General features: G+C 40.8%; 1 protein-coding gene across 4 annotated transcripts in view; it reads left to right on the forward strand.

The window, feature by feature from the left end:
- CYP4V2 (cytochrome P450 family 4 subfamily V member 2) overlaps positions 1–12349 on the forward strand; it is a 176623-nt gene that overhangs the window by 131061 nt on the left and 33213 nt on the right. For all 4 annotated transcript variants that reach the window (XR_015309387.1, XR_015309388.1, XM_086962550.1 and 1 more), the window contains exons 6-8: positions 800–926; positions 2583–2774; positions 9700–9802. Coding sequence is in view for 2 of the 4 variants with exons in the window: in XM_086962550.1 (XP_086818676.1) it covers positions 800–926; positions 2583–2774; positions 9700–9802 (422 nt within the window). In the remaining 2 variants the exon portion in view is untranslated. The remainder of the gene's footprint in view (positions 1–799; positions 927–2582; positions 2775–9699; positions 9803–12349) is intronic.

Raw genomic sequence — 12349 nt, forward strand, 5'->3', positions numbered from 1 at the left:
TTCACATACAATGAGCACTACACTGTCAAAAATTGTGCAGACGGCAAAAGCAGAATATTGTTCCTCCATCCCCCCTTTAAAAAAAATGAACAGAAAATATGTACGGAAAAACAGATGTGCTGAGCTATGTTTTGGTGTAATTATTGTATGTACAAGCTCACAGGTGGGGTGGTTTTATGTTTAAGTGTGAATATGGAGCCTCCCAATTGTGCATAATTCTTTGTTCACAATCGTTGCGGTGCAAAAGCTGAGGGAAATACACACCCTGATCCACCGTTAAACTAGAATGCTCGCCCTATGCACACGCTAGTGTCAAGAAGATACGTTTCTTTTCATATATCACATGTCCTTTTCAAATTCATATAACACACAAAATACAATATGATCAGTTCTTTTTGTGTTTTTTTCAATAAACAGTTGTTGGATGTTCTGTCTTTTCTTTATTCCACACAAAAACAATTCCCAGCCAACATGTGTTTCGCCGTGGGCAGTAACCAACACAACGTATTCAGGGCTGTTTAGCAAAAAACCCGATATTTTTTCGTTCTCCACGCCGGTTCTACTTCCGTCCCGGCTGTGTGGAATGTTCTATCTCTATATCAACTATTGCCATGATTCACCCTTTTTCCGGCGTGTCTATCCAAATTCAGGTGTGGTGCCCTGTAATCCACCTCGTCGTGAATTTCATTGAGAGAAAGTCAGTACTCCACCAATGTTTTGAGTTTCATCTCAACACACGCTACTAAATTAATAAGAATATATTATCCTATTAAATAGATGTATTTTCTTTTTTTTTTAGAATGAGCGATCTCCTCCATCGTCGGCAGAGGCTGCCATGGCTTTGGCCTGACTTTCTGTATTCCATGTTGAAGGAGGGAAGAGAACATGATAGGCACCTTAAAACCCTGCATGCATTTACTGACAGCGTAAGTGTGGTTTTAATGAATTTTAAAATCTATTTTGAGATGTGTGTGTGTAAAATATCTGCATACATTTTTTGGGGTAATTCCTTTACATCACATCACTGTATTCTAATGTCCAAATGGTACCAGTGACAAATGTAATTGTTAGTAAAACGTTAATGCAGAATAACATTTATAGAAGCATAATTGGCAGAGGATCCCAGCTGGATCATTTTTACCTAAATGGAAAATAAAATCCATGATCTAAGAATGTATTAATATATCTTTATACAGTGTGCAGTCATCTAGTTTCCATATTATACCCACTGTGTGGATACTTTGTAGCATCTCTGCTGTTTTGTGCATCCTTTCTTTATTTACTGGATCTACACTGTTATTCTACTGATGATTGCTATGACCTCTGCATGCAAACCTGCTATTCTTTGTTGGTGACTGTTGCATACAAACAAAGTTGCTTTGAGTGGTCACGTAGAAGACACTTGGAGGACTGGCGTCTGAGCTGTCCTCCATTCTGTCAGCGCCTGGACGCCTCAGGGCAACTGCAGCGCTCTACAAATCCCATTTTCATTTCATTTCATTTCTAGCCCTATGGGATTGCTATGACTGGCTCCAGGAGTGCCCTGTACAAAGTCTGCGTTCTTCATGAGGCTACATTTGAACTTGAAAAGTATTGATGAGGCATAGTGTCAGAAGAACGTGGTTGGAGTGCTCGAAGGAGCTAAATGTCTGTTGTTGCTAGACCACTGTGTGTTAGTGAATGATTATGCTTCCTCCTCGTGGGTTATTTGGTCAATCGATGTGCTAAATGCAGTAGTCGTGAGGGACAAGGACATCGATAATGTGGATGGAAATCATGGTCTGCTTGGTTTCTGTAATGAAGATGGCATTGAGTTTATTGTTGATCATGAGCACCCAGGGCTCCTTAGTGTGTATTGATGGGAAGGCGGTGTTGGATGTGTTTGCTGTGCAATGAGTATAATTTTAAGGTTCAACGGGGTGGTACTGGGTGGTACATATGGGCATGGGTTGTGGTGTGTGAATGTCATTGGCTTCCTCTGGGGATCCCGATGGCCTACAGTCTGCTATGGAATACATAAATGATTGCAAATTCATGGTAGACCATGATCCATACATTTAGGGCTTACTTTACACAGATGATTTCCTTGCTGAACATCTGTAAAACCTGGTGTAGGCAAGTAAAAATGCATAACTAACTCATATGTACTCAACTCACACACTATTCACATTTGTGGCCATTCTTAGGGGTGTGTTAGAGGAGTGCTCAGGAAAATCCTGTGCAAATTTAGGTCCCACGTACTCGGCTGTATCTTAGTGAAAATGCATTTGTAAATGCATTTTCCATTGTTATGAAAATATAACCGTTAGACCGAAAAGGTCTAGTTGTGCTGCGGAGGGTGTTGGAAAGAACACCAGTTACTATAATTTCCACTGGAGTATCATAGGGAAGGAAGGAAAGGTTACAGGCCAATATATGTATGTGAATTTCTGAAGTTCTGAATACCCTTTATTCGAAATGCAAATCTAAATGTTAATTCAAATGTATTTGGCAATGCCCAGATTTTATTATGTAATGTTGTTTATAATTTTCTGAAAGCAGAATGTCAAAAATAATAGTAAATACATATTTTTTTAATTAAGGTTATTGAAGAGCGAGCACGTGAAATGAAGGATGCTGAGAAAAGCAGTGGCAACTCTGACACTAAACTAGATTCTCAAACATCTAAGAAAAGACTAGCTTTCTTAGACATGCTGCTTAATGTAACTGATGAAGATGGGAAGAAACTCAATTACACAGACATCCGTGAAGAGGTGGACACATTCATGTTTGAGGTAAATACAATCCTTGGGGTTTTTGGGCACGTATATTATCAGTTAAAATAGTATTTTGTCTTGTCCTTCTAATGTGTTACCATGTTTACCATTATTAAAACCAGTTTATGGATTTTTTTAAAATTAAAAAGTACAGTATTTACAAGATGCATATTTATTTTATGGTTTCATGTCATATTTTAGACCCGTCAGCCTTAGGGTTGTCTTCCCCCAAAATTTTGCCTTTACCCGCCACCTGTTGCAGGAATTGGTGTCTGTTGGCTCTAGGACTCTGTGCAGTTTACCACTGCTATCCAGTGCTAAAGTGCTTGTGCTTTTGCCTTAAAACATGATAACATCGGCTAACAAGTGATTGGTATTTAATTTACGTATATGTCCCTTGTAAAGTAGTACAGCATATACCCAGGGCCTGTAAATTAACTGCTACTAGTGGGCCCGAAGCACTTGTTGTGCCACCCACTCAAGAAGCCCCTTAAAACATGCCCCAGGCCTGCCATTGCAGCCTGAATGCAGTTTTAAACTAACTGCCAATTCGACTTAGCCATGCCTTAATCTCACCTTTTATTGCATTATTAGCCTGGTCTGGTAGTTTAGTAAACTAATGCGTTTACTGTAGGGACCTGTGTTTGGCCTCATAGACACAGGTTCAAATCCCTGCAGGTCCACTTAGCCTTTCATCATTCTGAGGTCGATAAAATGAGTACCATTGAGTTGGGTAACAATAAACATCTGTTATCCAGCGCCAAGATACCCTTCTGGGTGAGTGTGCACTTTACAAATATACATGTTGTGTTATATAGGTCACCCCTATGGTAGGCCCTGGGTACCCCATAAGAAATGGTGCATTAAAATTAAAAGGCTGTGCATGTACATTTAAGTTTTACATGTCCTGTCAGTGAAAAACTCCTAAATCCTTTATCACTATTATGAGCATTACCTCTCCCATAGGCTAACATTGGGCTGCTTATTACATTTAATAAATGCTAACTTTTGATTGGGAACAGGTACACATTTCATGTTTGGTGTCTGGGAAATTGTAATTAAGAATCCTCTTTAATGGTAAAGGTGTATTTTAAGTTACCATTTTGAAAATGCCACTTTTAGAAATTTGGCATTATTCTGCCCTCACAATTTAGTCCTTTCCGCCTGTCCTAGGTCACATCACTGGCTGCAGTTGGACTTTGTTTATTCCTCCTAGACAGGCATACAATAGAGGGATTAGGTGTGCCTGGATGGGCCATCAAGTGGCAGTATTGAGGGGCAGGGCTAGGCACAGTCTCACTTGCAGCTGAATAGGCTGTGCTCTGTCATCACACAGAGGACTTGTCACCCCTGCATTGTTCATGCATTCAGATCAGAACCAGGGTGTGGGAAGCAGGAAACTTCAAGCACCTTAAGCTCAAATTCTCAACTCCTCCTCCGGAGTTAAAATAGTGCTTACATTTTGATATATTGAAGGGCATAGGCAAAAGGGCAAGTAAGAATCTGAACTCCCTAATGTTTTTTGAGAAATGTTGCTGTTGGAATGTGGATTATTAGTCTGGATAAGTAGGGACTTACCACTAGTAATAAGGCCACAATCACAATAAAAGGTACAGTCAGCTTCTCAATAAATTATTCCCTTGCTCATCATTTGGTAGCTGGCAAGGAGCGTTGCTGGCTTAACTTAGAAGACAGTGTTTAAAGCATTTAAAAACACCAATACATTAAATAGGTAAGACCCATCAGACAATACAAATCCAAACACCAATTTATAAAAATGGGAAATATTTTTATCCTTAAAATGAAACCAAAAATCCAATGTAGGGAACTGAAGATATGAATTTTTAAAGAATAAACACTTTCTAGTGCTTAAAAGAAAAAAGCATGGATTTGTGACAACTGGACGCGCTTGACCGGGACAAAGTCAAAATATGAGTCCGACCGACCGCGATGGAGCTCAGGTCGGATACACTATGCGAGAGGCCTTGGTCAAAATGTCACCTTTGCACTTAGAAACTTATTTGCAGTTTTTTCTCTTGACATTGAGTAAGGCTCCTAGTCAGGTTAGATCCGCATTGACGTTGGCAGCTTGGTTCAGCACGAGACCTTGGTGAAATCCTGGAAGTCTTGAGCTTCAGAGCTTTCAGCAGGATGAACCTGAAATCCAGGTCCGGTCGTGGTTTGACATTGGCGGCTTGACTCTAATCGATGAGTTGGTCACGTTATGGAGCTTTTTATCAAGAATTCTCTAATCTTCTCTAAACTTCTGGATTTTCTTCCTTAACCTCCTCTTGTGGGCTCAAAGTGTCCTAAATAACAATCTAAGTATCTAGAAGCTCAAAGATGGTCCTTGGGATGTTATGACTACATGTCCCACAATGCACCCAACCCAATCTTTAAAAGTCCACAGGACACACTATGGATGGGTCCTTCTTGGTGGAGATGATGCAGGTGCAGCTCTGTTACCCTGTTGCTTTCAGGGAGTCTACTTCTTAATCCTTGTGAAGCCAGGCAAAGTCCTTGGGGCTGTAGTTCCAGATTGTGCAGCAGGTGCAGTGCTTCAGAGTGCAATCCTTGGGGTGCAGAACAGGGTTCCAGCAGGGCAGTCCTTCTACTCCTTGTTGTGTCAGACGGGGATCTGAGTTGCTGTGTAGCTCTCCCATATGTATCCATTGTTCCTGGGTGACAAGCAATGGGGCACCCCTGAACAATGGGGTACCGGGTGACACCCTGAAGTATGACTCCTCTCCCTAAACGCACTATTCTTTCAAAATCCAAAATGGATAAACTCTCTTCTTGAGGTTAAGATCCGTCCAAGTCATCCCACATGCAGGATGTGGGGGTGAGCCTGTGCTGCCCTAAACTGTTGTCTACCTTTAAAGACCAGTTTAGCTACTCCACCCCCATCCTGCCTTTGGCTCTACAGCTTGCAGTACTCCTCCCACAGGAAATCCTTTGTCTCAAGTCAGGCCACTTCACACCTCATTAAGACAGCTTGCCTCAGCCTTGCAGAGGATGACCAATCAGGAGAGGACTGTTGGAAGCTCGATTTTGCCTTACAGAAAAGAAAGTTCTGTAACTTTGTTTCTGTGATAGTTATAAACAATCTAACAGTGGCAAGATGTTGGATTTATTCAAAGTATCATACTTTAAAGTATATTGTTAGATCCTTTCTTTCAATAGCTATACTGTAATAAAGTATTCCTATGTTAGCCTATGGAGCCATTGTGCTACAATGGGGAAAAACAAAATTAAATTGACAGTTTTTCCCTCACCAGGGCATATAAACCATCTTTTATAATGCCTCTGCGTAATAGTTATAAGGCACCACACCCCTGTGGCACCTAGGGAAAATGTATGGGGTGACCTTTAAGTAAAAGTTAGGTAGTTTGAGACTTTGGAAGTATCTTTCATTCCAAAGTCTAATTTGCATATACTTATATTTTAAAAGCAGTAAGGCAGGGCCGACTTTTAAAATGACAGCAGGCACCACAGTAGTGCACACTTAATTGTATTAAATCTACTTGGCCTCTAAACCATCTCCTACCATATACTAGGAAATTGCAGGTAGGTTGTCAGTACCATTTGTAAGTATACCTAGTTGCCATGTACTTGTAATCAGAGCACAGGAAAACATAGAAATAGGCAGTAAGGGATAAAGGGTTCCCGTTGGATTTTCGAAGGCTGGCGGCGGGTTGAGAGGCACGGCGTCTTACTGGAGCCTAAATTGGAATTGGAATTGGAATTGGAATAGGATTTGTAGAGCGCTAAATGTTACTAAAAGTTAAAGTAAAAGTTACTAAAATGAAGTAACTCTCAATTTATGGAGTGTCACCTATCAAAGTGAACACTTTATAATTGAACTGGGATTAGAAAACACGGTCTGAGGATTGTATGTGTCCTAAGCAACTGTGGACTACTAACATGAAGTGTGGGATAAACTGAGGGCTTTCCGTGATAACTACTGGTTTCGGAAGAGACACTACATATTGGTGCAAAGTATAAAATATAGTGATCCTGTCACGCCAGTGATCACCATAAGATTGGAGGATTCTAGTACCTGCCCTGAGGAAGCCTCATTGGGACGAAACGCGTTGGCTGTATTTTTTGCTGCTTTGTTCGATCATCTTACGCCATGAATGATTCAAGAATCCATTAAAAGGAATATATCTCACATTACTGAAGAGTCCAGATTGAGTTACCTACTGTGCATTTGTGCATTTTTGTAATATTTATGTTCCCTCCCTGTGTGCTCTTAAGTATTCAGAGCACAGGCCCTCGGTCTGGGTGGCAGACCACAGAGCACAGTCATAGTAAGATAACCAGCATCTAGTAGTCAAAATGGGGGCAATAAGTGGGGGACTCTGCAAGCAGGTCCTGCTTTCTCACAGTTGCCCAAGCTCTTTGCATCTTTGTCACAGACATCAGAAAATAAACCTGACGCTATAAAATTGGATGCTCTCACAACACTTATGATGCATACTGCTCTGTTAGCAAGCAACTTACTAACCCTTATGCTTACGCTCCCCTGAATAATTACCTCTGGGTGTTCTGAAATTAGAGCCAATTGGTGATCTTGCTCGTACCAATTTGGAGAGGTAGAGTCTAATGGTTATGGTCAGTGAGGGATTTCATGGAATGTAGCTGGCTTGGCGGGAAAGGGCGGCATCACAATTAGAGTCTTTCTGTCTAATAGGTCCTCTTATATTGTTTCCAAAAATACTAGGAGGTGGTTGACTCTCTCCATGTCTATGGGTATTTTAACCATGAGACTGTGGCTAAAAGAGGTTCCATTACCACCCAAATTGATGCTGGTATTTTGAGTCTTTCTTAAGTCGCATTTAAAACGTATCCACTTTATTGCAGTTTGTCTCAATATAGTATATCTGCGTTTAGCTGGAACCAAATGGTTTCTTTTCGATGTTGTGAATGTTGATCATATATCATTTGATAATGAGAACTCTTTAGTTTTGGGTAATTTGAGAAGGATCCTCTACTCACAAAAATGGAGGACTTCTGGCATTAAAATGCTTTTGATCATAGGTCATGTTAATATATGAATCTGCCACCCAAAGGATTTGGTCAGGGCTGTATGGAGGAATTATTGACGGAATATCTACCCTATGGAATTTCCAATAGGCTCATTAGGTATCCTTGTCAAAATCATGCACAACAGTGATGATGGGACAACTGTATTAGAGTTGGGTTGAAGATGCAAAACAGGTGGTTTAAATCTGATAGGACCTCTGCAATAAAATGTCATAAATATAGAGACTCAACCTTCCTTGTCCATGTTATGATCCAAATTAAGGAAAACAAAAAGGTGATGTCTGACTTGCTTCAATTATATTCAGCCATTGGTAATTACTTTTGGAAACAATCCAGTCCATTATTTTTTGCCTGCTATATACCACCTCAGACCGGAACTAGCCCCATTCAATTCTGTCTTGGTTATGCTCCTGTAGCAATAGCCCAACCCATACTGTCATCTGAATGGGTACATGAGAAACCCCAGACATGTTTACCCTATTTAAGCCTCGTCTACAGAGTGCAGCTCGAGTACTATGGCACTGTGAGCACAGGAGCAGTGTCTAGGCATCCCTGTGCCAGATGGGGCATTGCTCTGGAAAAAAATATAAAAAATTGATGGTTAGAATTAACCCTAACCACTAGTAATTAAACTGGGCCACAGTCCAGTTCATGGTCTATTGCCCACTTAGCTACCTCAGACAGCAGCCACTGATATAAAAATCTGCCATGGCCTTGATCTAGAAGAAACTGACCAACCAACACTGCCAAGCCTGGTTCCTCCGGAATGAGAACAAAAGCAACCACAGGCAAGTTCGGCCTATTTTGGCTTCATCAGTAGGGCACTGAGTCATGGTGAATTATTGAGAATATGGGCATCAAGTGCAGACTACAATATAATATCTTGCTTACTTGACTGGGAACCAAAACTGGCCCTGGCAAAATGCTCCTAGAGGCCCATAGGAATGAATAGGAAGACATTCTCAATTTGCGAATCGCAATTAGCGAATCGCAAATTGAGAATGCGATTTCAAGGGTGCAGGGGTGTCCGAAGGACACCCTGTTGCACCCCCTGAAATTGATCTGTGCACATGTGTTGCGCACACACGTGCCCTTAGGGCATGTGTGTGCGCAACATGAAACTTTGAAAAATGCACAAAAGTGCATTTTTCAAAGCTTTTGCAAATTACCGTGAAGTTGAACTTCATTTTAATTTGCCACTCCTATTAGCGAAATCGCTAAATTTTTTAACTTTGATGCATTGCATTTAAGGAATCTCAATTTGAGATTCCTTAAATGCAAGTAATCGCAATTTAGCGAATTCTTAATTTGCGATTTTTGCATTTGGGATGATGCATCCCAAATGCAAAAATACCGGTCGCAAAGGGGCAGATTCTCAGAATCTGCCCCTTTGCGAGCGGATTTTACCTTGATGCATCTGGGCCATAGAGTGTACTGTGAATCGCAAACCTTCCTTTTCACATGAATAGGCATGTGTTAATCCTTGAAAGAGATGAGTAAGTAAGAAACAACTAAGTCTGGAGTAAGACGCAACCACTCTGATAATTCTTTGTGAATCAAGCCTGGATATTCAGATCCAAGACAAGAGTAAGACACGGGAAAAGCTTTGCGAATTTGGGCCATAGAGTTGTGTTTCTTTTTTTGTTCAGAAGACAATGTGCAACCCACTGAGGTTGAAGATACATTTATCTGTGAGGTGAGGCTGTCATGCTTATTTTGTTGTTAAATGCTGTCTTTGGAAAATTTATTTTTATGGTATAATTGTATTTTTATTTCCACATTACGGTCTGTGTGGGTGATAGATGATTACAAATATATAGATGACTTTGGCAGATCTATATTTTGTGTATTTTGCAGCGTCTAATTTGTAATGCAACTTGTTCTGCATTTTTAGGGGCATGACACAACTGCAGCCGGTATGAACTGGGCCCTGTATCTACTAGGATCTCACCCAGAAGCACAAAGGAATGTTCACAAAGAATTGGATGAAGTTTATGGTATGTCGATGTCCCATCGAGTCACTTAACTCAATGTATGGATGTAACATATGTTTTTAACTTAACATTTTGCTCTGACACCTGCAGTGGTAGTAGTAGTAACCAGGACCCTATATATAGCTAGAGTGAGACCTACGTTGATTATGCAGATAGAGGTAGGAATTAGAAGCTGAAAGATACACCACCAATGTTACAAGTTTCTTTGGCCATAAAAAAGTAAAACAGGTCCCCGTCTATGAGGGGTGTCGTTTTTTGGCCCCAAATTCGTCACCCCAACGTAGCTCACAATAGCAAGGTTCTCTGGGGCGGAAGGCCGAACACATCGTCCCTTTGGGGAGATCAAAAGATCGGGAAAAACACTCCAACTGGCCCCGATTAATACACTGTTGTGTACTGGGTTTCAGCCCTGCATATAAGAAAAGGTCGGGAGCTTGAGCTGTGTATCCATTGAGAAGCTATGGATTGAATTAAGTCTAAAGGGGAACATGTGAACTGAAGCCAGCGCTTCGAAGCCTGTGGATCCCTGAGGTGGGGTAAAGGGAATAGCCTACACTAAAGTGATGTGGTGTGACACACCAGGAGAGGAGCACAATGTTGTTTTGGGCTCCCTTTGCCAGCGCTAATTCCTCGTCTTTCTGTCATTCGAGAGCCCATTCAAGATGATGTATTTTAATGGTCAATTGGAGGGAGTGAAGAGAGCGCCCGCACTACCAGTTTGGGGTGATTTTAGGCTGAACTGCCCAAGATGTTGCACTCACCCCCCACCTTTTGGGGCACACCTATTTAGATTTCCCTAGCCTCAAGAGATGGGGTTTCTGCCAATGAGAAACAGAAACAGACCGGTATCTCCGACCCCTCCTCGTGGGTTTAAACCATCAATATACAATATGTTTGGCTAGTACCAGACCTGCCAGAGACCTCGCAGAGAATATCACAGACCTATCCCATTTTGGACCCCTAAATCGGTACATACAAAATAGTTTATTTTTACTATGGGTATTTATGATGCAATAACTTGCTGTAAAGCAGCAGAAGTCATGTGTTGAATACTTCTTATATTATTACAAGTCTTCTCCAAAACAAATAATATTAGAGTAAAAAAAATAAAAGAAATACTAAATATTATATTTGGTTGGTGAGACTACTATTCTAATTTTTCCTAGATCTGTTGATCTGTGTAAAACTGATGCTCTTACATGATAAAACCCACGTGATTGGCCTGCTGAATTGTCAATGGTAATGCCCATGTATGGGCAGATGCTTCTATGCCCTCTCAGTGCAGGGACGGGATAATTAAGCATTTTGCCTGGATAGAGTGCATGGCTGGTTTGGAAGGCATGGCACCCCGATGCTGTGTGAGGGTGCTTGACGAACTGTTGCTGACTGGGATTATGTGTAACCTGTTAGTAGGTCTGGTTACTCGGTGCCCTGTTGCTGTGCAAGGTGGTAAGGCTACTTATGCATGGCATCCGGACCCTGCGTGAAAGCTATTTGTGAATCGCTCGAACTGTTATGGACAGAATGCAAGTTGTGCATGTAGTTCTTCTGTTAGAAAACATTGAATTAGAAAAAATATATTGTATGAAAACATGCCACAATATTTGCCACTAAATTAATTAGTAAGGTCTTTTACTGTAAACATGTTATTCTGTACGTCTGTAAGTTATAAGTAATTAGAAAAAACAAGAACTAAATCCTTCCTAGGTTGTGAAAGTACACCAAAAAGAGATGTCCAAAAGGGGTCCTATTTCCCAATTTTCACGAGAGAATTATTTACCCCAAATCAGCCAGCACTGACGAGAGAGAAAGGATCGGAAATCTTCTGAGACTCACAAAGGGTTAGAAAACCCTGATCTTTAGCAACTGCTCCCTAAAAAAGTTAGAATATTAATTTGGAGGGTGTGAGTTTCACAGTGCTTGAAGGCGTCAAACAAATCAAGAGATCGTGTAGGAAAAGTGGATGGCTGGGAAAGAATCACAGAATTTCTGCAGTAGAGATACGTCTGACTGATTCTGTTGTGGAAGTGGTGAATTCCGATATCCGGACCTATCTGGCAAGCAAGCTCATGACACCTGGTGGGTCTTAACATATTCACAGCAAACATCTAAACAACAAGAGAGAACAGGGTCAAAGTGTTACTCTTATACCCATTTAATAATTATATCAGAAAAACAACAAAAGAGTAACCCAACACACAGAATCAGACTACTATTAACCAAGCAAAAGGTAAAAGCAGGGTTAGTGGGAATCACTGTGAAAAAAGAACCCTCAGGCACCAACTCATGTCAGTGACCATTTGTCATCATAGGGTTCTGGTTGAAGGCAAGTGTATTAGTGCCCAAGGTGATAAAGAGTGACTTAAAACTAGGTATATATGAACCCCAACCAAATTTTAATAAGGGGTCATAATTACCTAGACTTAAAAACAAAGTGAAAGTGGATACTAGATGGTTAAGTAAATGTGAACCACTGTGTCCTAAAAACTTAATAAACGAGTGGTCAACATGTTTCTACTATCATGTGCTAATTACGCACAGCATTCATCA

The sequence above is a fragment of the Lissotriton vulgaris genome, chromosome 3_1 (assembly GCF_964263255.1).
Source record: "Lissotriton vulgaris chromosome 3_1, aLisVul1.2, whole genome shotgun sequence".
In the NCBI taxonomy this organism is placed as follows: Eukaryota; Metazoa; Chordata; class Amphibia; order Caudata; family Salamandridae; genus Lissotriton; species Lissotriton vulgaris.